This window comes from Lucilia sericata, unplaced genomic scaffold, assembly GCF_015586225.1.
Source record: "Lucilia sericata isolate MDLA Ls3-8-SP2 unplaced genomic scaffold, ASM1558622v1 Contig001086F_arrow, whole genome shotgun sequence".
NCBI lineage: Eukaryota > Metazoa > Arthropoda > Insecta > Diptera > Calliphoridae > Lucilia > Lucilia sericata.
The window spans coordinates 34,492-58,035 of NW_023995061.1; the positions used below are offsets into that span (position 1 = coordinate 34,492).

The window sequence follows — 23,544 nt, forward strand, 5'->3', positions numbered from 1 at the left end:
TTTGTAAATAAAAGAAGAGCAACTCTGTTTTTATTTTTATTATGACAATTTACGAACACTGGAGAAACCGTTAACAAATGTCGGATTTTTTTTTATTTTGCTTTTAATTTATGGGCAGGAATTTTAACGTTTCACAGCACTGATTTCTGTTGTCAGTTTATTGACAGTTTCCTTTTATATAATTCTTACAGTTGGCGCGTTTTTAGACATTTTAGTTAGTTTCTATTAGTTTTTTTAGTGAAATTGTGAAAAAGTGAAAATTTTTGTTAAAAATGTTTTTAATGCATAATTAATGAAGAGAATGTTTAAAAGAAAAGTGTTAAAATAAAGAAATATATAATTTTGTTTTGTCCCAGACAAAACCATGGTTTTGTTAAAATAAATACATATAAAAAAGTGTTGATAAAAGAAAATTCTCCATAAAAATGTTGCTACATACTACATATTTGTATGTTTAATACAATGAATATAATGAAAAAATATGTAAAATAAAATATACATGCCAGGATGCACTTATTACATCATGATACATGCTGTGGCTAATCAAGATTTTCAAGTAAGTGACATTTATCTTTTATATGAAGACTTAATTCTCTCTGGAAACTGCTAGGTACAAATTCTATAAATTGTCAACAGCATAATCAATTGCATTACAAACTACTAGTCCGTGACTTGCATATTTCGAATAATGCTTTTTATCTATATTTTCTGCAAAGATTTACATTGTCTGGGCCGTTTTTTGAATGTGTGTCTAGTGATACCTTTGTCGGTATGAGTTTGTTGGCATTTTTGTAAAAAAAGCCTCATGGATAGATTATGAATTTCGGTTGCCACTTCAGTTGCGTTGCCAGTTGCCAAAATTATGTGGATACTGGACTTTTTTAAGCCATTGCGTGGAATCTTTGTAAATAATGAATGCTTTATTCATTAATAATATGAGTTTTTGGTTGACTTGAACCATTTCTAGACTGAAGCTGACAGCGCAACTGAAGTTCGGTTGCCATTTGGTATTGTCCCTGTGGTTTATCAAGACTTTTATGTAAGTGAAAGTTATCTTTTATATGGAGACTAAATTCACTCCTGAAACTGCTAGATAAATTCTATAGATCGTCAACAGGATAGTCAATTACATAACTAACTACCAGTCCATGACCATGGAATAATGCTTTTTATGTAAATTTTCTGCAAAGATTTACATTATCTGTGCAGTTGGTGTAGTGATACCTTAGTCGATATAAATTTGTTGGTAATTTTGCAAAGAAAGCTTAAGAATGTTTTTGGAATTGACCTTACTTATTTTGAAAGCATTCATTTTATTTTGTTTGATTCTGATGATTAACTATGTTAGTTAATTGCCTGATGGGTAGCCTTTTGTTATGGATGTTTAGTATACCTATATGTTATAGTTAAAACAATTCTGTTATCCCTGGGGAAATAAATCACGCTAATACAAACAGTAAGGTTTTTTTGTCTGGCCTGCTCAGTAGGAAGAACATGAAACTTTTCTAATTCGAGCGTTATTTAACTATCTAGAACCGACTTCAGTATTGCAATAAGATATGGGAAATGGAAAATGAGGGTGTTCAAAGAAATCTTTTCTGTTCATTTAACAACTTTTTGATAGAAATGGTGACAAAATTTTAGCTTTTTCTCAATTAGGGCGTTATTTAAGTATTTGGAGCTGATTATATATTATCTATATAAAATTGAATTTTGGAACATTTAAGGATCTACAGTTGACTTTAGTATTTTAATTTAAAATTTCATTTTGAATTGAAAATACATATAAGTGAGCACAGATTTTTGCTATTTTCTCTATTTGAGGGTTTTTGGAAATAGTCCTTATTTAAGCAAGGGTCAAATGTAGACCGATCCTAACGATTAAATTTAGTGGAGAGATTTATAAATATAAATACTAATCCTTATCATTTTGGTGGGGAAATTGAGCAAATTTTAATTTTTTATAACCGAAAATAACAAAAGCATAATTTTTTATATATTTTTTTCATATTTTTTTTATTATCGCTTTTTCGTTTTGAACAGAATGTTTTTTTTTTGTTTTATTTATGTATAATATAAAAAATTAAAATACAATTTTTTATTTATTATTAATAATTATAATTTAGTGTTTAATAACTAATAAAAACACTGAATTTTCTTTATTTTCATTTATTTATTTTTTTTTCTCATTTTAATATTCGCACATATTTAATTAATTAATATCTACAATTGCAGGCAATAGAAAATTAAAATAATAAAATTAATATTATTTAAGCATTTCATTATAAAAAAAAGAATTATAAAAAAAGTTAAACAAGAGCTGTTTAAAAAAAGGAAATACATATTGTTTAAGAAATAAAAAATAAATACATATATAAAAAAATTACTACATAAAACTAAAAAAGATACATATTTACTTAAAAACTAAAAAAAATAGTTTATTGCAAAATTATAAAAATATAAAGAAGAAAAATCATAAAAGAAAGTATAGAGGAAAAAAAAAAATGTAGGGAATAAAAACTAAAGCTCAAGTGATTGAAAATTAATAATTGAAAATTAAATGCAATTAAAAAGAAAAATATATAAAAAATTAAATATTTTGTTTAAATTAATTTATTTAAAAAAAAAACTACATATACAAAATTGTGGTTTTTTGTTTGTTGTTATTATATTACGTTTTCTGTTTATTATTTTATATTTAGTTAATTTGTTTTTATTACTTATTTAAAGTACTTGCTTTTCAATCAGTCGAGCATTAGTTTCAATTTTTGTATAAAAAATCCTTACTTTTTGTGTTTTTTTCCACACATTAAATATTAGTTGTTTCTGTTTTCTTTTCTTGATAAAAGGGTGTTTTTTTATTGGGTGAGTTTATAGTTAAGTTTTTTTTGTTTAAAAGTACGTTTTTTTGTTTTGTTTTTGCTGGAAACTACTAAATAGTTACTATTTTTATTTATTTATTACATACTACTACACTTACAAATTTCACAATGATACGTAAGATTTTATTTGAAAATTTTATTCTATAAAACTACTTTCTTTATGATTTTCTTAATATTTCACTTTACGTTCATTAATCATACATTCTGTTTATTTGTTATTAACTATTTCATTTGTTAAAAATAAAATAAAAACGTAGTTAAAATGTAATTAAAAACGTAGTTAAATACATAGTTGAAATGTGTTTTTGTTCGTTAGTTTCGTTACTTTAAGGAAATTATAAAATTGATTTTAAATGTATAATAATTTTTGTTGTTGCTCTTTTATATTTAAAAAAAAGAGAAGACTAGAAGCAACAATTTTTTTCATTCTTATTCTTTTCATCATTTCATTTGTTATTTTTTTGTTTGTTTTATGTATAAAAATATTAATTAAATAATTTATAAAATAGAAACTTATATTTAGGTATCAAAAGGGATTAGCTTATAAAAATTTATAGGGGGAGAGGGGATACTATAAAGGGAATACAATAAAAATAAAGAAAATTAATTGGTGAATCCTTACATCCTAATCGTCATAACACTATTTCTTGCTGCTGTGGCCACGGGAATCTATAGAAACTTTAGAGAAAGCGCGGTTTGTTGAGTCTCTTGAATGTAACGATTTATCTAAAGTTTCCTGTTGTTTTCCATGGGCAGTTGAACAAAAAACCATGTTACAAGTCTGGGGATTCTATCTTCCTAATCATACTAAGAGTGCTAAATTTTGACAGAAAAAATTGGAAAGTTTTCTATCTTTTCTATGTCAAAGTAAAACGTTTTTCCTTTCGTGTATATAATTTCTTCGAGTGTATATAAATTTTTGTGTGCGTTTTTGTTTTTTTTTTGTTTTGTTTTTTCGTGTTCACTTAATTAATTGCACCTATACTATGTATACAGTACAATATCACTGGTTGCTTCAAATAAGCTAATTCATTCGTAATTATTAAATTTGCATCTCAATGGTTTGAATAAAACAGGGAGTCTAAAAATCGTATGTCCGCTTTAAATATTGGCACCTATTTTCTAACAGTTAATTGTTGATTAAAATTTCATTCAAAAATTGTGATTGTTTTCCGTTAAAACTTGTTCAAGTCGTTGGTCGTTATTATATTAGTGAGTGAGGAAAATAGTGTTATTTTCGCAGTTGATTTGGTGTAGTTGTGTTGGAAAACGGGTAAGTGGAAGGGTTGTAATGGTAAGGAATTTTTGTTTTGTAACTGTATTAATCTTAATTTATATAAAAAAAATTTAATAATTAGTTTAAATTAGCATGGCTAGGGGTTCATCTTTTGCGACCAGCCGCTACAACAGCCATTACTTGTTGCATGGTAGGTTCAGGAACACAAGCCTGGGGATCACATTTCATTTTACCATCACCGCCGCATCTGATCAAAGTCAAGTAAAAAAAGAAGTAGAAGACAAAATATTTAATATTTTACAAATACTAATGTTATTTTTAAAACCTCCAATACTTACGTGCAATTAATGCATGGACCACTTGTTGATTCAATCTTCTCACCCACTCTATACGATCTGCCATTGATGAGGCAACCATTACGTTGTACATTATTTCCATAAGAGTGATGTAGGAAATGAGGTGGTAAAGTGGTACTTGTCGTTGTGGTACTTGTTGTAATATTGAGTACGGTTGCCATGGAAACCGGACATTCGTAGCGGGGACAACAGAAACCGGAAATGGGTTCTTCGTGACAACCGGCAATTGGTGGTGGACAAGATTGTTGCAAACAGATGATATCGCTGCGGAAGCAGAAACAGAAGTCGCAAGGATCATCACGGGGTATTTGTTGGGCAGATACATAAAGTTTGCCACCATAACGACAAGTACCAGGACCAAAGACTTCACCCTCGTCTTCATCAGTGTATTCGTCTTCGTATTGTGTGGGACCATATTGTGGTGGTTGACCATAAATTGGTGGTTGTGGTTGATAGTGTGGAGCAGATGTGGTGACTGGTTCTGATGTGGAACTGCTAACTGTTGTTGTTGTTGTGGGTGTGGTGTATGTTTCTTCTTCCTTGGTAGGAACTGGGGTAGTGTGAGAACTAGTGTCATCAATTCGACTATCGATAGCAACTGAAGGCAATGTTGTATGATGTTGGAATAGGGGATGTACTGTTGTTGCTGGTTGCAGTTTAACTGAGCTAATATCTTCAGCCGCTTCAGTTGAGGTTTCTTCAGCAGATTCTTCTTCTTTGGGTGCACTTTCTGTGGATTGTTCAACAGCTTGTCCAAGTGTAGAAGCTTCATGTGCGACCAAAGGTAATTCAGTGGTATCCTCATGACCTTCAACTCCTGATTCAACATCTTTAGTTGGTAATTCAGTGACATGTTCTGCAATCTCAGGTAACTTGTCTGTTGACACTGGAGAAATAGCAGGCAATTCAGTTGCTTCTTCATGAGATTCTTCTTCAGACTCAACATCTTTAGATGGTATTTCAGTGATATGTTCTGGTAGTTTATCGGTGGATACTTCAGCGGAAACAGGCGCCTCAGTTGCTTGTTCATGAACTTCTTCTCCAGATTCAACATCTTTGGTTGGCAATTCGGTGACATATTCGGGGAATTTGTCAGTTGTAATATGAACATCGACGGGTAATACAGTGGCTTGTTCGAGAGATTCTTCTTCTTCTGATTCAGTGTCTTTAGTTGGCAATTCTGGTAATTTATCTTCAGTGGAGACAGGCAATTCAGTAGCATGTTCACCAGATTCCTCTTCCGATTCGATATCTTTAGTTGGTAATTCTGTGACATGTTCAGATAATTTATCAGTGACCACTTCGGCGCTGACAGGCAATTCAGTAGCATGTTCACCAGATTCCTCTTCCGATTCGATATCTTTAGTTGGTAATTCTGTGACATGTTCAGATAATTTATCAGTGACCACTTCACCGCTGACAGGCAATTCAGTAGCTTGTTCATGGGACTCTTCATCAGATTCGATATCTTTGGTTGGTAATTCTGTGATATGTTCGGGTAATTTGTCGGTTGAAACATGTGCATCGATAGGCAATTCGGAGGCTTGTTCATGTGATTCATCCTCTTCTTCTGACTCTGTGACTTCAGTTGGTAATTCAGCATCATGTTCAGACAATTTGTCAGTAGATACTTCAGCGACCATAGGCAATTCTGTGACATGCTCAGATAATTTATCAGTGACCACTTCACCGCTGACAGGCAACTCTGATGCTTGTTCATGGGATTCTTCATCAGTTTCGATATCTTTGGTGGGCAATTCTGTGATGTGTTCGGGTAATTTGTCGGTTGAAACATGAGCATCAATAGGCGATTCAGTTCCTTGTTCATGTAATTGATCCTCTTCTTCTGGCTCTGTGTCTTTAGTAGGTAATTCAACGTCATGTTCAGGCAATTTGTCAGTAGATTCTTCAGTGAACACAGGTAAATCAGTGGTTGCTTCATGGGATTCAACACCTTTTGTTGGTAACTCAGTAACATGTTCTGGTAGTTCATCAAACGATACATGACCACCCATAGGTAATTCAGTAGCTTGGGATTCCTCTTCTTCTGAAACATCGTGCTTAGTTGGTAATTCGGTAACATGCTCGAAAAGTTCTGGCAATTTTTCAGCGGAAACTGGCAATTCGGTAGATACTTCCTGAGATTCTTCATCTGATTTAGTATCCTTTGCTGGTAATTCAGCGACTTTGTCTGTTGATACTTCAGCGCCCATGGGAACTTCAGTTGGTTCTTCATGAGACTCGCCTTCTTCGGATTCAGTAACACTAGTTGGCAATTCAGACTCTTGTTCAGTAAGTTCAGGCATTTTATCAGTTGATACCTCAGTAACAACGGGCATTTCAGTAACTTGATCATGAGATTCCAGATCTGATTCAATATCTCTAGTTGGTAATTCAGTAATATGTTCAGCCAGTTCGGGTAATTTGGCAGTTGTAGCTTCATGTACTTCTTGCTCAGCGACTGCAGGTACTTGAGTTGTATATTCTTCAGTCTTATCAGCATCGTCTTCAATTTCTTTCTCATCGTCAGATGTTGGTTTTTCAGTAACTGAAACATCGGAGATTTCATCGACATGAACTGGGAATTTAGAAGTAGTAGCATCGGTATCTTCCAATGTTTCGGGTACTTTAGTGATATCTAAAGTTTCTGAGCTTTCTTCCGACGGTTTAGTTGTAGCCATATCAATATCTTCAATTGAGGTAACAGATAATATGTCGTGATCAGCAGGTTGTTCAGCCGTAGAAGTTTCAATGTCCTGGCCAGCAAGTTCTTCTTCAGTATGTGAAGCAGTTGTATGTTCAACATCTTCTGAGGGAATGTGAGAAACAGTAACTTCAGAAATTTCATCAGCTTGCGTTGGTAATTTTGTAGTTGGACTTTCAATATCTTCCGTACTCTCTGATTCTTCTTCTCCATGTAATTTATCTGTAACTGTTTCGATATCTTCAGGAATAACAGAAGCTTGAGTAAAGGCAGAAATATCTTCTTCAAGTTCTGGTTGCTTGACAGTAATGGAATCAATATCTTCAATATCGACAGCTTGAGCAGTAACATGTTCAATTTCATCGGCAGCCAAAGGAGCTTTAGTGACAGAAGGTTCAACATCTTGTTCTTCAGATTCTTGAGCAGTAACATGTTCGACTTCTTCAGATTCCAATGGCGATTTCGTGACGTCAGATACACTTTCCTCTTCAGGAAGTTTAAAGGTAACTGATTCAATTTCCTCATCAGAAACAGGAGCTTTAGTGACATCGAGTATGTCTTGTTCTTCAACCTGTTTATCGGTAACAGCTTCAATATCCATAGGAGTTTTGGTAACAGTTGAAAAGTCTTCTTCACTTTCAATCTTGTCGCCAGCAATTGGAGCTTTAGTAACATATTCCATATCTGGAGCTCCGGGTTGTTCAGATGAAACACCTTCAGTTAATACTTCTTCCTTGGACACTTCAGTTGTAACATGTTCACCCAATTCCATTTCTTCTTCGCTTTCTGGTTGTTGAGCAGTAACATGTTCAATATGTTCATCAGATACAGGAGCTTTAGTAACAGATAGAATGTCTTGTTGTTCTTCTTGTTCAACTGTAACATTTTCATTATCATATTCTGCAGGAAGTTGAGTGGTGACATCTTCAAGTTCTGCCATAGGAGCTTTGGTGACACTTGGAATAACATCTTCTTCTGTTTTCTGAACGGAATCATCTTCGGATGAAATAGGTGTTTTAGTTGCAGATTCTTCATCTGCAAGAGGAGCTTTTGTAACAGCTGAAGTAATTTCTTCATCTGATAATTTATCAGTGGATACATCAACAGCGGGCTGCTCGGCATGCTCTGTGGTAACAAACAATTCAACTTCATGTTCAACAGCTGGTTCATGTGTTTCAGTGCCAGTTTCGATTTCTTCACCTTCCTCTCCAGAAGCTTCTTTATCTTCTTCCTCACTGATGGATTGAACTGTCGGTATAGAGGTAGCTTCTTCCACACGTTCAGTAACAAATTCGCCAATATGTTGGATCTTGGTAGGCTCAGTGCCAATTTCTTCTTCAGATTCAATAGATTCTCCAGATGCTTCTTCAGATAGATCCAATGATGGTTGTTTAACTGGAGTATGAGTACTTTGAACTTCAATTTCCACGGCTGGTGCAACTGTGGTTGATTCATCGATAGCACTTGTAGGTTTCTCTTTTTCGGCTTCAGAAACCGAAAGTTCGTCTTCTTTCATATCCTCTTCAGAAGAAATAACTTCAGAAGTTGTTTCATCTGATGTGAATGGTCCGTGTGTCATATGTTCAATATCTTCTGGTGAATATTCATCTGAAGCGCTAGGAGATTTGGTAACTGATTCTTCTCCTTCAACTGAAGGAGCCACAGTATGAGCCAAAGATGGTTCCAATTCACCTTTAACATCTTCAATAGAGGGTATGGTAGTTTTTTCTTCTGTGGATTCGGTGACCTTTTCAACTGGTGCACTTGTGATTTCTTCTTCATCGGACTCAGTTTGTTCTTCTATAGAAACATCTGTAGACGAAGCAATTGTGTGGTCCTCTGCCAATTCTTTGTGTTCATCAATCTTATCAACAGGGGAAGCGGCTGTAGTGGCGGATATATCTTCAATAACATCGTGAGATGGAACATCAGTATGTACTTCATCCATTGAAGGAACTGACGATGATGTATCAATTTTAGTTTCGAAGTCAATTGGTTTTTCTGTGGCAATATCAGTGCCTGAAGGTGTAGTTTGAATTGAAGATTCGTCATCAAAGGTTGGAACAGCTGTAGTTTGAGTTTCCTTTTCTTTGTCTTCTTCAACTGATTCTTCAGAAGATGGAGCAAAAGTATGTTCTTCTGAGGCAGTAATTGAGGTTTGGGTATCAGGTTGTTCATCTTCTTGAGATTCGCTAATAGGAACTACAGGAGTGGAACCTTGAGCACCGGATTCTTCAGATGTTTCCTCATGTTCATCAAGAACAATTGGAGCAACAGTATATTCCACAGGTGCTTCATCGATAGTTTCGGAAGCAACAGTAGTGCGATCGAATTCTTGTTCGACTGATTCTTCTTCTTCAGTAGGTTTAACAGTTTCAGTTTCATCTTCTGTGGGTGGAGCAATTGTATGAACTTCTTCCTTATCAAATACGGATGGCAGAGCAGTGGATGACATATCGTCTTCGAATGGTATAGCATCGGTATGGTCTTCTTTTTGTCCTTCTGGGACAGAAGTGCTTGTTGAAGCAACTTCATCCAATAATGCAGCATCAGTATGATCCTTAACTTCTGAAGAAATAGTGTGATCTTCGATTTCCTCAGATGGTTTTTCAGTAGTAGATGTTGTATATTCTTCAGAGTCATCGATTGAAGGAACAGCTGTTGTACGAGTAATATCTTCTTCTTCGGTTTCTGCATCGAGATCCTTAATTGGTGCAGCAGTTGTGAATTCTGAAATATCTTCGCTTGAATCTTCAGCAGAGTGCTCCTTTTCAGCAGATTCAGTAGACACAGTTGGGAATTCAGTATCTTTAGCTGGTGTTGTAGTTTCAGTACCCGCAATTTCTTCTTGTTTTTCAGATGATGTTTCTTCAACAGATGGTGCCAATGTGTGAACTTCATCGCCAGCCATTGGATAGGCAGTTTGAGTTTCTGATTCTTTGGATGGTTCGATTTCTTCGTGAGATTCAATGGGAAGAACAGTATGTGTTTCTTCTGTCTCTTCAGATGACTCTTTGTCCTCTTCGGATGAAAGGGATGGAAGAGCAGTTTGTGTTTCTGTCTCTTTGTCATCTTCGGATGAAAGGGATGGAAGAGAAGTTTGTGTTTCTTTTTCTTCCTCGGATAATGGCACAGAAGGAGCAGAAGTATGAGCTGCAGGTTCTTCTGCAATATCTTCGGTAACGGCAGCTTCTTCTTCTGTTGATGAGGTAGGCAATGTTTGAGTTTCAGGTTGTTCTTTTTTGTCTTCTTCAATTGGTTTAACAGTATGATATTCATCAGATGAAGGTACTGCTGGTGTAGTTTGAGTTTCACTTTCTTCTTTTTCATCACTTGGGACATGTGCAATAGAATCTGTTGTGGATTCGACGAGACCATGTGCGAATGTAGTATGTTCGTCCAATTCTTCTTCTGATTTCTGTTGGTCAACAGGGTGCTCTGGAGCAGTTTCCTTCTCTGCTGTCTCAACTGGAGCCTTTTCAGTAACAATCTCTTGTGGTTCTTGTTCAGACGTTTCAACTGGTGCCATTGATTGGGGTACAACAATATCCTCGACAACAGCGGCTGGTGTAGTAGGTGTCTCATCTTCAGCAATAATATCTTTTTTGTCCTCAGCCATAGTTTCAATAGGAGTTTTAATAGTCTGTTGCTCAAATTCTTCTTCGTCCTTAACATGTGACATTGGTTCTTCAGTACTAGCGACAGGCATTTCAATTTCAGGAATACTAACACCTTCAGATGCTAAAGAAGGTTTAATGCTAGTAGTTTCAGATTTTTCAGTATCGGCTTCTTCAACAGTTGGTTGTACAGGGAGTTTGTGAGGAGCTGCGGTAGTTGTGTATTGAGTTTCTTCATCCTCATCTTCTTCAACTGATTCAATGCTATCTTCACTCTTAGGAGGTAAACCGTCAACATCGCAAATGTATGAAGGACAGCACTTGTTAGTACTAGTTTCATCCAATTTGCATTGTTCGACATTTTCAGGAATATCGCATTTAACGCGCTCACAAGTAACAATGCTGCTAACACATTTGCATACAATTTCACATTCGTCAGAAGTAGGAACAATGGTATTGTTTTCATAAGTTTTCTGTCCAACCAAACAATCTCCTTCACCTGGAATAACTGAAGGCAATTGCATATCTGGCATTTCTTCAACAACTGTTGCTTCGACAATTGGTTTAATTGTGGTGGATGTTGAAGATTCTTCATCAATTGAAGGTTCTTCGGTAGCAGTTGGTGCAACTTCCTCAGTTTCGGTTTCTTTTCTAATATCTTCTTGAGCATTTGGTTCTGGTGTCGTAAAGGCTGACATGTCTTCAATAATGACCATTGGACTATCTGTAATTCCAGTTGTTTCTTCAACTTTGTGATCACTTGTTTCAGGCATAACTTTGTGTTGATCTTCTTCTCCTTCTGTAATAATGTCAACAGTTGGTGTTGATGTAGTTTGTTGGTCAGCTTCTTCAATAGTTTTGTGGGTGGTAACTTCTTCTGATTCAAGAGATTCTTCAGTACTTTCGAGTTTATGTGTATCGTCTTCACCACTTGTTTCTTCAGATTCACCAACAGCACTAGGAGTGCTCGAAATGGAAGCTTCGGAATCAACTTCAATAGTTCCTTCTGTTGGAAGTTTTTCTTCAAGTGATGTAGCCATTGTGGTAATATCAATTTTATCTTCGGCGGGTGATTCTTCTTCGGTTTTATCTTCATCATTAATCTTAATTGGAGTACTGGTACTGAAGGAAATTTCTTCTTCTGAAGGTATTTTGGTAGCTGTTTCCTTTTCTTCTTCAGAGATGCCTTCGGAAACTTCAGCAGCAGATGTTGTAACTTCGGTAACAGCTGGCTTGGTTGTAGTAATATCCAATTGTTCTTGATCCACCTTGATTTCCTCAGCAGATGTTGTGACATCGGAAACAGAAGGTTTAACTGTAGTAAGATCCATAAGTTTAGTATCTTCTTCAGATTCTGCTGATTCTTCAGATACTTCAGAGGTGGAGTCTCCTTCACCTTCTGTTGGTGTGAATGGTTTAGCCGTGGCATATTCTTCTTGTGATAGAGGAATGGAAGTTACAGCTTCAGTAGTGGGAACAACAGCTTCGGACAGTTCTTCGTCAGTATGGTCGCCACTGCCTAATTCGTCAGCAAGTACAGGTTTATCTTCTGCTGAAGGAATGGTAGTGTGGTCTTCTTCAGATTTGGTAGGAGCTGTGGTAATATCAATTTGTTCTTCATCAGTGGCAATTGGTTTTCCTTCACCAGATGCTTCTTCCGACACTTCGGTGGAGCTTTCAATTTCTTCTTCAGTAGATGCAGAGCCAATATCAACTGGAGCTTGAGTTGGTTCCTTATCATCTTTTTCTTCTTCAACTTCAGGAGCTGTAGTTGCAGATAGTTGACCTTCATCAGAAGTAACAGGAAGTTTAGTAACCATTTCAGCTTCTTCAGATTCAACCGAGGTTTCGGAAGAAGATTCTTCTTCGCCATGGGGTTTAGTTTCTTCGGCCGGTTCTTGTCCTGTTGTAGGTAACATTGTAACAGCTTCTTGTTGTTCTTTTTCTTCTTCTTCTGGTTTAACATCCTTTTTGGGTTCTTCCGTAGATAATTGCTCATCTTCGATAATATCTTTGCCAGGAGCTGGGGTTGTGGCGACACCCTCTTCTTCTGTGATATGTGATTCTTGTTCTTCGGGTTTACTAGCAATTGATAGTGTTTCTTCTTCAGCTGTGGGAGCTTTAGTAGATACTTCATCGGCTTCTTCACCAGAAATTTCTGTAGATTGATCTTCCGATGATTGAACAGGAGCTTCTGTAGCGAACTCATCATGTTGTTGTCCAACAGCAAATGGAGTTTTGGTGGCTGCTTCTTCGATTGTCTCTGTTGCATGTTCCATATCCAAAGGAGCTTTAGTTGCAGAGTCATCAGTATCAACGGGCTTGTGTTCTTCTTCGCCAGCAATAGTAGCTTCAGTGACAATTTTCTCACCAGCTTCTGTAACGGATTCGGTCGAGATACCTTCATCACCAAGAGTAGGAACCATTGTAACAAGTTCTTCTCCGGCAACAGGTTTAACTTTATCAGAGGATTCAGTGGATTCTTCGGATACTTCTTCACTTGGAGTGACTTCTGTAGAAGATTGACTTTCTACAGCATCAACCGCAGGTATCTTGGTAACGGATTCTTCGTGTTCAGGTTTGCCTTCTTCAGATGTTTCGGTAGCATATTCTTCACCACTAGCAGTAGCGTCAGTAGAGATTTCATCAGCAGCAATAGGAACTTTAGTAACTGCTTCTTCACCAGCATGTTCTTCTTCTTCTTCTTGAGTGGGTGATTTAGTAACGATTTCTTCGGATGATTCAGTTTTACTTTCATCTTCAGCACCAACGGACAATTCAGTTGATGATTCTGGTAATTCATCAGCGCTAGTTGGAGCTGTGGTAACAGACTCATCACCTTCTGTTGGTTTGACATATGTCGAAGATACAGTTGTTGCTTCAGTTTCATCAGAAACCTTAGTAACGGATTCTTCTTCAACACCTTCATGTTTTTCTTGATCCTCAGTAGTGGTAATTTGATGATCAGGTAATTCATCAGCACTAATTGGAGCAGTAGTAACAAATTCTTCACCTTCAATAGGTTTGACATCTGTCGATGATACAGTTGTTGCTTCGGCTTCATCAGAAACTTTAGTAACGGATTCTTGTTCGGTATCGTCTTGTTTTTTATGATCTTCAGTGGCGGTAATTGGTTGATCAGTTGGTTTGCCGATAATGCCAGCTTCTGTAGCATCTTCTTTTTCTTCTGATTCACCTTCAGTTGAGGGGACCTTAGTTGCAGTCTCTTCTTCGTCGATATGAGTTTGCAATTGCAAATCTTCTTCGGGTATGGCACTATGAAGATCCTTGACTGGAGCGGCAGTAGTAATCTTTTCATTTTCATCGAGGCTACCATAAGGCAAGGTAGTAGCTTCAATAATCTGTGTTGTGGCAGTGTCGTCTTCGCAAACATAATTGCTGGGGCAACATTCACCTTCAGCAGCGGGCAAAGCGTGGCATGATTTACCATTATCATTAAGCATAGGCATATGACATTCTTGAACTGCACAAATGATATCACCACGCATACAATAACAGTTTTCACAAGCAGTTTCGCCAGCAATGCGAGCACCATCAGCATATAATTCACCATTATGAACACAATCGGTTGAAACAGAGGGAGACATGGTGCTGGTAAGAATGAAACCTGTAGTTGGACGTTCAGTGGTTGTGGTAGTAGTAGCTTCAGTTGTGGTAGAATGATCCTCCAATTCGAGTACATCGTTTTCGTGGTCTAAGAAAATAAAAAAAAATGTATTATTGTTTTTAAGTAAAATAAGAAAAAATATTTACCGCAATTGTAGCGTACAGGACAGCAAGAACCCTTATTATAAATTGGAGTGCAGCCATCAATGTGCAATGTACATTCTTGCATTAAACAGGAGGTACGATTCTTAATACAGTAACAAAGTTCACAAGGTTTGTTGGGATTTGATGGAACTTGAGCACCTTCCAAATAGAATTTACCATCAATACTGCAGCCAAACTTCTCAGGGAAACTCAATTCTGTGCCAGGTGCGGGAGCAATATGAGCAACATCGACAGGAACTGCAGGCGTTAGAAAGAAAAAGGAAAAGAGAAAAAAAATGGAGATAACGTTGTAAATTATAAAATAAAGTAATTTTCTTTAGTTAACAATACTCACCTTCGGGACATGTAATGATTGGACAACATTGATCCTCACGTTTCTCCACTATGCAATCATGTCCAATGGGCTTGGTGAACGGACATACACGCAAATAGCACATGAGCATCTTATTGTGGCACGTACAATTCAAACAGGGCTCATTTGTCATGATTCTATCGCCTTCATTGTAATGATTGTAGTTGTAGTAGCAGCCTTCTGCAACAAAAAAATCAACAAAAGCATATAAAATGAAATAAGTTTTATAATAGAAATACTCAGGAAGTAAGTACAAATTGCTAGTCCATAGTAAGCAAATTTAGAATAAATTTGTTGCTTGACTTGGTTATGTAAATTGCCTTAAAAAGTTAAGTATGTATTCTTTTCTATATGATTTCAAGTCGACTTAATACCACATGTATACGCGGGGCTTATTCTTCTTCCTAATGGTTAATAACATAATCTGTTTTTTTTTTTTTGCTTTCCTTTTAACTACCATTATAAAAATATTAGTTGCAAATATTTGTTTTTCATATTACACTAATAGTTTGGTGGAAAATTATAGCTATTTGAAGCATTCGTTTTGGAATACTCAAATTGTTTATGTTAGAACAGCGAATAAGTTGGTTGATTAAGAAGACAATGTTATAGAAGTTGAAGGAAAAATGTTTTCATACAATAATGAGACAATCATGTTAGATTTTTCTTTATTTTTTTTGTTTGTTTCATTCAAATTTGATATTCTAACTCCGTAACCTTTATTGTGTTCTATAGTTGATCTAAAACATGCAATCTTTTTTTGTTTTCTACTATTCATTCTTCTCAAATAAATGCATTCAATTGTTGGCTGTTGATTTATTTATATTTTTGACATCATATAATGAATATGTGTTTGATATGTCAAACGATTTAGAGGTCTTCTGCTAACAGAGTAGAGAAACCGAAAAATAATCCATGATCCTGTTATTAAACTTTAACTTTAGTATAATTCAAATAGGTATAATTTTCAGAAATCAGCTGTTTAAAACATTATTAAGGATCAGATATGTTACAAGGTTCTATAAAGGGTTAACTAGTTAAAGGGATACTAATTTCAATCAAACTACTTTAGGTTGCATCAAACTAGTTTATTCTTTACACCTTAATTAGGAGCTCAAAGATAGCTAAGCTGAAGTAGTAGTGAATTTATGCAAATATTTAAATCCCTTTTAATTTATTCTAAATTTAAAGCTATTTTTCTTGTCATAATGAAGATTTTCAATTTTTATTATTTTTTTGCCATTTCATGTTTTATTTATAGAAAAATAATTCTCAAATAAATTCGCATGTTTTTGAATCCATTTTTTACAATTACAAACTCATGTACATATATCTTCATCATCATGGAAAGGTTAATCATTATTGTAAGTGTCTGCCAGTGTTTTTATTATTTTTTTTTACTACCATTTGTATCTGTATCTCATCAATGTTGTACTTCTCTACCTACTTGCATAATATTTATTATGTTCTAGTTTAGTTTTTGCGTTTCTATTTTATTTTTTGTTTTTATAGGATGATTCTCATGCACTTAACCTTAATTTGTTATTAAAGGTACAAAGATATATATATTTTACCTTGATAAAAGTGTATAGTTTTAATTATAAGTGGGAGATACTTTTCCATACTAATGATTATCAATGCAATAAAAATACATGGAAATTGTAAAGTATTTTTTTCCCCCAAGTAGAAATAGAAATAGTTCAAGGCAATAAGTATTTAGTTATATTGAAAATATGCTTAGAAAATTTATTTAAGAAATATGTTTAATGAGAAAGTAGTAATGGTGCAGGCAAATGCAGGGTTTGATTCGCAGCCGCCAATCATTAACAATTTTGTGGTATTTATCAATCATTCAACAGTATTGAATTGTATCAAACGGCTAATTTTAAAGTACTGGTCAAGTTCAAACTACATTAAGTTGTATCAAACAGCTTTCGACTGTTTTAAACTTCTAAATAAAGTTTGAAGTTGCAAACGAACTAAATTCAATTCGAATGGGAACTTCTATGCAACTGATTTATGTTTCTAAGTACATATAACACTGCTTCATATATTGTATGCAGTTATTTATCAAAAATTTGAGTTCAAACTTATTTCAGTGGTATCAAACTATTGTCTTTCCAACATAATTTAAACATTTTAATACTTTGCCACTTGTTCCAAGTCCTTATTTTCCCAATGACAATGATTTCATCATATTTAACCTTTTTTTAATTACATTATACTTATTACTATTATAAACTGAAAGGTTAAATGTTCTACTTATTGTCAGTAATTAATTTAAATAACATGCTTCAGTTAATGTAAATTTATAAAAACCAAACTAAAAATGTTTTAATATTTTAAATGACAACTTAATACATCTTAATCTCATCAAAAAATAACCTTTTGTTTGTAAATCATAGTATCCATTCCATTGTAAAATGTTCTATACGAAACAAGTGTATGACCACAAACAAAAACAAATAAACATAATACCACAATTGTTTTTCCGTGTAAAAGTGACAAATTGTACAAATAATTACAAACAAAATTACAAATAATTATAGATAATGGTTAAATTAAGCTGGAACGTGTTTAAAACAACGACTATGCAATGTTTTTAAGCCCCCCCAAACTTCTACATTATAATTTAATAATTGAATGGATAGATGTGGATAAATAAATAAATGAATGAATGGATGGCTTGTCGGTTGAATGGTTGTTGGTCTGTTGTTGGCTTTGGTCGGAGAGATAGAAATACAGACAAGATAATGACATTATAAACGGCTACTTTGTGTACAAAACAATACGACATTTACAACATCAGTGTTAATATTATTTATATTATTGCAAGTGTTGTTTTTTTTTTTTTGTTAAATACTCGTTCATAATCATAAAATATTATGAGTAACTAGAGACTACTACTATGTGACTTAATCTAAAATTCGCTATATCACAATTGGTGTAGTTTTTTTGCCGCAACAATTTCCTATGAGACTAAATGCTGGTGACAGCAGTTGTAGCAGAGGTGTTTGTGGATATTCAGGGACAGTGGTAAAGATTTGGAAAAAAAAACTGAAATTTATACATATTTATTAAAAAAAGGTTGTAAGCTTGTTTGATGCAACTTAAAGTATTTAGTTTGAAAGGATTGGAATATGTTGAAAGCTATGAAATTGATGGAACTGAATAAGTAATTGGATTTATATAATCCACATTTAAAAGTGCTACACAGTGCAAATGGTTGTAAGCTTGTTTGATGCAACTTTATGTAGTTTGAAAGGATGTACAAAGTTTGGAATTTATCAAATAGATAACTGGAGTTTTTAGAAATATTTCAAGCAAATTATAAAAAGGTTTAACTTTGTTTGATGGAACTTAAAGTTTGAAAGGATTAGAAAAATATAATAAAAATGTTTATTAGCTTGTTTGATGAAACTTTAGGCAGTACGACAGGATTGGAAGAGAACCTTAGAGATTACTATAACAATCTGTTGAAAAAGTATTTAATAGTTATGGTTACTAGATAGTTGCTAGATATGTGTATAATGTGTGTTGTTGTAACAGTTTGACCTATAGTTCATTCCTGGGGCAGAGTATGACTCGGGTCGTTCCGGAGTGATGTTGTCGTGGGAACGTATATAATGTATGTAAACTGGTTTGATGTAACTTCAAGTAGTTTGAGATCACTGGCTGAAGTTTGAAGTTATGGAACTTTATGTTACTATAGCTTATAACTGGAGTTTTGAACACATGCTACATATTAGACTTTGTAGATGGTAGACTTTGAGGTAGTAAGGATTTGTTTGACAGGTAGTTTATCGAACTTATGCAACCTGTTGGACTCAAATCAAAATTTCTGTCTTAAGGTAGTTGAGAACGTTTGAAGAATATGAGTTACTAAATAGATTTGCCATAATGTTCTCAACTTTTTAAACATTCTAAGATGTTTATAGTTTATCCAATATATCGGATTTAAGCAACTTTAAGGCAGTACAGATTTGTTGCATGCTCTTTAATACAGTTTGAGAGCTTTGCAACCTTTTGGACTTAAATCAAAGTTTAGATTTTAAGCATGTTAGGTAGCTTAGACCATTGGAAAAAATATGATTTGTTAAAAATTTCTGAACTTTTTAACCACTGTAATTACTGGACACTCACTTGCTAGGCCTCAACAACAACAGCAAATAAACCTTAAGAGATTTAATGCCACATTAATTTGGCTAATAAACTACAGCAACAAAAACAACAACAACAACAACGTTAATATAAATTTAAGTTATACCATGAACATAATAAAGACATCATACAACAAACTCAGCATTTATTTATGTAGTTGGTGTCAAACAAGTGTATAATCGTACTTACATACATACGTATGTATATTATAGTTAAGTAGTCACAGTAAATTAATACTTGATGTTATTTCGTTTAGGCTCTTTAATGACTAATGGGCCTCTTATGGACGATTACTATACGCATGTTAACAAAAAACAAAAATAAATTGACACACAACAGCCAAACAGTCTATATAGCCGCTGACTGCTGCCGATAGCAGCATAATGCATTTAATAGCAGCACGTGCATTTAGAGGCGAGTAAAATAAAAAACTTTTAAATAAATACCTTACTACCAATTTTTATATTAAATTATAGTTAATATCCCAAACGTGTTGATTATGTTATCAGTTTGTATGTATGTTAGGGGAATTTAAACGTTTTCTTTTTTCCCCGTTTTATTTATATTAACTTGAACTACTTCAGGTTTTGTTTTCTTTAAAGAAATTTGTGTCACATTCTTTTTAATCAATCAATTAATCATTTTGCACATCTTAAGCACGTTTTTGTTCTATATACTTTTTTTTACATGAGAATAGACTTGAACTAATTTATGAGATGTTCATAGCCCCTCCCCTGTCCATAATGAGTAGGGTATACATAAGTTTAGCATTATACTTATATTCTGATTTTTTATAAATAGTGAATTCAATTTATCGATATCCTTGAGTCTGTCTCTGTAAAGGCCCCTGATATATTCGGGATTGATATTTTGAATAACTCTACGTGAAGCTTTTTATTTATAATCTATAAACTAGGCCCATAAATAACGGAGATATGATCAACATTTTGTGCTAAACATTTTTTAAAATATTTACAAAGATTTTAAAAATTATAAAAAATATTTTTATTAACTATAGTAAAGGGTATATAAAATTCGTTATAGCCTAATATAACACTCTCACTTGTTTCAATTAACTTTCATGAAAAAATACTCATTTATTTAAAAATTCTTGAGTAATTAAGTCAAACATGGAATCAATTACATTTTAGGCGTTACACTACGAGCAGTGTTATTCCTCAATGAAAGCTAATTAACACAAAACTAGTACCGTAACTAGTTCTTAGTAGTTAGTGTAAAGGTTTTTTTTTATATTTGAATCATTAAAGTGATAAGATCTTTTGCTACAAGTCACGCTGATATAGTAAGTAGTTTTAATTTGATTTATTATCTGTGAATAAACGCTTGTCGCTTAACGCCTTAATTGTAATTCTCTTAATTCACATCTTTCTAACATTGAATTTTATGCATATTTAAATGTTTTTTAATATTGTTGTTGTGATAATATTATGACAACTTGTTTTATTTGCTAAGCTACTGTTTTATAATTTGTTTTTCAAATTATATATTGTTAAGGGGTGATCAAAGTGTTTGGGTGCGATTTAACTCCCGCAAAACGTGATTTTGTTTTCTCATGTTTAACATTTAATTGCTTATTTAACACCTCATTATTTAGAAGAAGGAAGACAGACAGACAGGTAGTTTGTTATATGGGCGTTTATATATATTTAAAGTTTTGTTATAAAGTTATTTATATCAATTTTTTATTGTCTGTTTTATCTTTGCCAATTTGTGCTAAATTGTTGGTGGGTATGAGTGAATCGCTCCATGTTTTGTTTTAGATTATTAACTTTGTGGGAGAATTTTGAGAAATAATTATTTTAAAAGAATTGAAAATTTGATTGTGCTAGCCATTCTTTTGTAAAGTCAAAGTTCAAGGTGTTGGATGTGTTAAATAATTATTAATAATTTAATTATAAGTTCTTATTAAAATGATTTGTACTTCTGTTTTGAAAATTTTTTTAAAGAGCAGAAAAAGTTGCTTTACCTATCCTTTAGCAACGATTTTAAACTATTCTCTCTCTATCTTTTCCTCTCTGTTTAGAAACTCCAGTATACTTTTAGGCTCATAAGCATGCCTATGGTCCTTCATAAGCATGCCTATGGTCCTTCGAAAAATATCGCTTGTTCGTTTGATTTCCGTGCTTAAACTTGTATAATTCTTTTATATTTTCAAAATAAAATTATTTTTATCAGTGTTGTAATAACAATTATAATAAAGTTTCTCATAATTAAATTAATTTATTATAATAAAAAGTAATAGTTAATTTAAAAAGAAATAATTTTTAAACAAATTAAAATAAATCTGAAAGTTATTAACTGACAGGGAAATTTAAGCACAAACTTAATAAATTTACTTGAAATTACTAACAAAATATAACACAAAAAGTAAGTTTTCTATTTCTAAACAAACTCTTCGGATCCCTATAATTAACCGGTATAAGCTCTAACATTTTGCTTAACATACACTTCACAATAATCTCTTCTCCCCAATGAAAATTTGTTTAAGGCAATTATAATTTTTTATGAACAATTTCCTTTTTGTGTTTAATCCAACTTTATAGTAACGGTCCTTAGGTTGTTAAAGCGCTATATAAACTCAGCTGTAGTTATAGTTATTCGTATGCAAAAATCGTGGATATCAGGTAATTTTTGCATTAATCTTGAAACATGAATGTAATAAAAGGATTTATTCTAAACCCCACACTTAAAATTCTAAAGAGAATTGCAAGGAATAAAAACATTAACTATGCAACAGGTCTTTTACATTTCACAAACTCTAATAATAAACTGACTGGCAACAACTGGTGGCAGACAAAAAAAAAAACTCATGTCTGCCATGTTTCAGCAGAAGGTAGTCATCATAAATTTCCGGTAATCATGTACCGAGTACTAGCAACAAAAAAATATGGAAGAATTATTATGTAACATAAGAATTGTCGTACTAGTATGTACATGCAACAAGTTGCATGTGGTTTTAATATATGTATGTAGACAATTTTTCAACAATTTATGTATATTGTTTAGGGAGTGTTAAATTTGGTTTATTTATAAAACTATCGTGTGTTTTATATAAATAAGATATTTTTAGAAATTCCTTTGCATAGCTTTAGGCATAAGTGTATTTATTAGGTAAAGCATACTTTTGGGCTCCCTATAACTAATATAATTGCTCTTGTGACTAATAAAAACCAAATGAAAAGTATCTGGCAGTAATAAATACTGTAATTTATAGGACTAGGAGTAGTGTAACATCAGCTTATCAATTGGGATAATGACTTTTCTTTATTACATTATATACAAAAAAAAGTAAAGCATATTTTTGGGCAGCTTTCTTTAACATATTTTCCAAACAAACCTAATACTTATAATAATTGCAAAATCGTCTACAATTTTACATAACCAAATGTAGAATTTTTAAAAAATAATACAAATTAGACACACTTACCAGTATATTGTTGAATTTCTGTGTAATCTTGTAAAGGAGCTGTAATAAGAAAAAACGAACAAAAATTAATTAAAATGTTAGCGAAAAAATCTTAAAAAAAAACAAAATTAATTTCTTTTAACAACAAACTACTAATAAATTAACAAAACGTCTGTTTTTGCAGCTACTAAAAATAGCAGAAACGTAAATTATCTTGTTGCTTGCAACAAAATGTCCAACAATAAATTGTTTCTTTGCAAAGTAAAGAAACAAACCACCGTTTCTGGTTCTTTTATACCGAAAAATGTAAAAAAAACTCCATAATCTCTAGTTAAAAATCTTGGACGACGTAAAGACAGTACAATTTTGTTACTAGATTCTTTTAGCACTGACTTTCTTCTTCTTGTTCTTAGTATTTTTCTTTTCTTTTTTAATCTAATGACCAATTTGTTAGAGGCAAGAATTTTAAACTACATTTCACAATAAAAGCAGCAGAAGAAAACTTGAAGAACATCTTCATTTTTGCATACTTAGCACGCGTTCGTTACTATAAAATGTATTTCATACCATCATCATCGTAGACACATTAAAGAAGATGTGCGATAGTATGCGAAAAGATACTTGTTGTAACATTACTACGATCCGAGATGCAATACGATGCGATGTCAGTTACAGGTACAATACCTACATACGTACAGGAAATTAATGCATTTTAAACATTTAATTCACATGATCAAAATAATGATCAAGTTAAACAAGTCGTCCGACAACGTTGCTGTTGTTGTTGTTGTCGTCTTCATTCTTTCTTTTAGTCGTATCGTATGTACTCTCTAACTTGGACGTCGCCGTTTGTCATTGCGTGACTGTTAAATAAAGAGTTTTATGTCTGTATTTCTTTAATTTTTTCCAAAGGAATAGAAATAAATTTAAAAGATTTAAATTTTATATAAAAGAAATTAGAAAAGAATTTGTTGTTACACATATAACATTAAAATCTGCTATATATTTAAATGCTA

The 23,544-nt window shown here is 33.2% G+C and overlaps 1 protein-coding gene across 1 annotated transcript in view; it reads right to left on the reverse strand.

The window, feature by feature from the left end:
- Positions 1–3,322: 3,322 nt before the first annotated feature.
- LOC119609926 (mucin-17) overlaps positions 3,323–23,544 on the reverse strand; it is a 68,891-nt gene continuing 48,669 nt past the window's right edge. The window contains exons 2-6 of the mRNA XM_037964961.1: positions 22,550–22,588; positions 14,923–15,120; positions 14,571–14,825; positions 4,458–14,511; positions 3,323–4,366 (exon numbers count right to left, since the gene is read on the reverse strand). Coding sequence (XP_037820889.1) covers positions 4,264–4,366; positions 4,458–14,511; positions 14,571–14,825; positions 14,923–15,120; positions 22,550–22,588 — 10,649 coding nt within the window. The 3' untranslated portion in view covers positions 3,323–4,263. The remainder of the gene's footprint in view (positions 4,367–4,457; positions 14,512–14,570; positions 14,826–14,922; positions 15,121–22,549; positions 22,589–23,544) is intronic.